This window comes from Quercus lobata, chromosome 5, assembly GCF_001633185.2.
Source record: "Quercus lobata isolate SW786 chromosome 5, ValleyOak3.0 Primary Assembly, whole genome shotgun sequence".
Taxonomy (NCBI): Eukaryota; Viridiplantae; Streptophyta; class Magnoliopsida; order Fagales; family Fagaceae; genus Quercus; species Quercus lobata.
The window spans coordinates 34,192,598-34,193,967 of NC_044908.1; the positions used below are offsets into that span (position 1 = coordinate 34,192,598).

At 34.0% G+C, this 1,370-nt stretch overlaps 1 protein-coding gene across 1 annotated transcript; it reads left to right on the forward strand.

Annotated features, from left to right (window-relative positions):
- Window positions 1-417: 417 nt before the first annotated feature.
- Window positions 418-1,074, forward strand: LOC115992874. The gene has a single exon (XM_031117111.1). The coding sequence runs from the start codon at window positions 466-468 to the stop codon at window positions 943-945; it is 480 nt and encodes a 159-aa protein (XP_030972971.1). The 5' UTR covers window positions 418-465; the 3' UTR covers window positions 946-1,074.
- Window positions 1,075-1,370: the final 296 nt, after the last annotated feature.

Genomic DNA, 1,370 nt, shown 5'->3' on the forward strand with positions numbered 1-1,370 from the left:
TCATTTAAAATGTTTAAAATCTCATGGATTGCCTTTTGAAAATAAGTAATAACATGTTCCTCGTGCAGGTTCATCTCACTTACATATTAATTTCCAGCAATCCTGACTCAGTCTCACCCCTTTTTACTCAAAGAAATCACAAGTCGATCCTCAAGTTTTTTCAAGAAGGTCATGATTACTTCAATTAGGAGGTCATGACATAGAATATGAACTCTTGAGTCCAGCCAAGACAGTTCTCCCAAAAAAAAGAAAAAGAAAAAGAAAAAAAGAAAGGTCCAGCAAAGACAACAAGAATTTCAACTTCATGGGGTCCAGAGAGAGATAAGGTCATTTTGTGTAATATCTTAAACATGATGAGGTTACTTTCTATAGCCACTTCCTTTAAATATAACACAATCTACTTCTAAAACTCTCCACTTAGAAAACCACCATTAAACTATAAGGTTTTTCTCACTAAACAAAACCATGGGGAATAGCTTAGGCCTGCAAGATAAAGTTATCAAGATCAGGAAAACAGATGGGAAAATCCTTACATACAAAGCACCCATGAAAGTCCACCAAATCTTGTCAGAGTTTCCTGGCCATGCAATATCAGGCACCCTTCCTGTCCTCAGGCATCTCAAACCAGACACCAAACTTCTCGGAAATCATGAATACTATCTACTACCTCTTCCTCTGTCATCACCAAAAGTAGGCAAGAAGAAAACAGTGAGGTTTGCAAACCCAGAAGAGGAAGCTGTGCAAGAAAGTGGAGTGGTGAGGATTAAACTGGTTATTACAAAGAAAGAACTGCAAGAGATGATACAAAAGGGAGTAGTCGCTGTTGATGAAATGGTTTCTCAACTTCATATCAAAAAGGGCATAGATAGCGCAGATGAGTTCACAGCTAATGATGATAGCAAAGGGTGGAAGCCTGATTTAGAAAGCATACCTGAAGTAAACTAGTAAATTTTACATGTATATACTAGCTAGTCTCTCAAACTTTAACTATTTTCTTCCGCTTAATTAACATGCAAAGTTAACAGTGTAGCCATGAAATTAATATAATGGAGAAAAACCGTTTACTTCTTCTTCTTTGACAGGGTTCAGAATATACATTATTTTCCTGTGCTCTAATTATGAAAACCTGCAGCTCATAATCAGCAAACAAGTAGGGTCCATTTTTTTGTTTAAAATATTATTTCTATTTTAAATAATTCATTTTTTCGAATAGATATTACAAATTTAAAGTCATATCCCTAACTCATATAAAATTTTCAATAATGTAATATTTTGTCTATATTGTCAGTTTTAGAAAATAAAATATTACTGGAGTAATGAAAAAAAAAAAAGAATTCTTTCCAAAAAACTTAAAAGTTAAGAAGACCGCT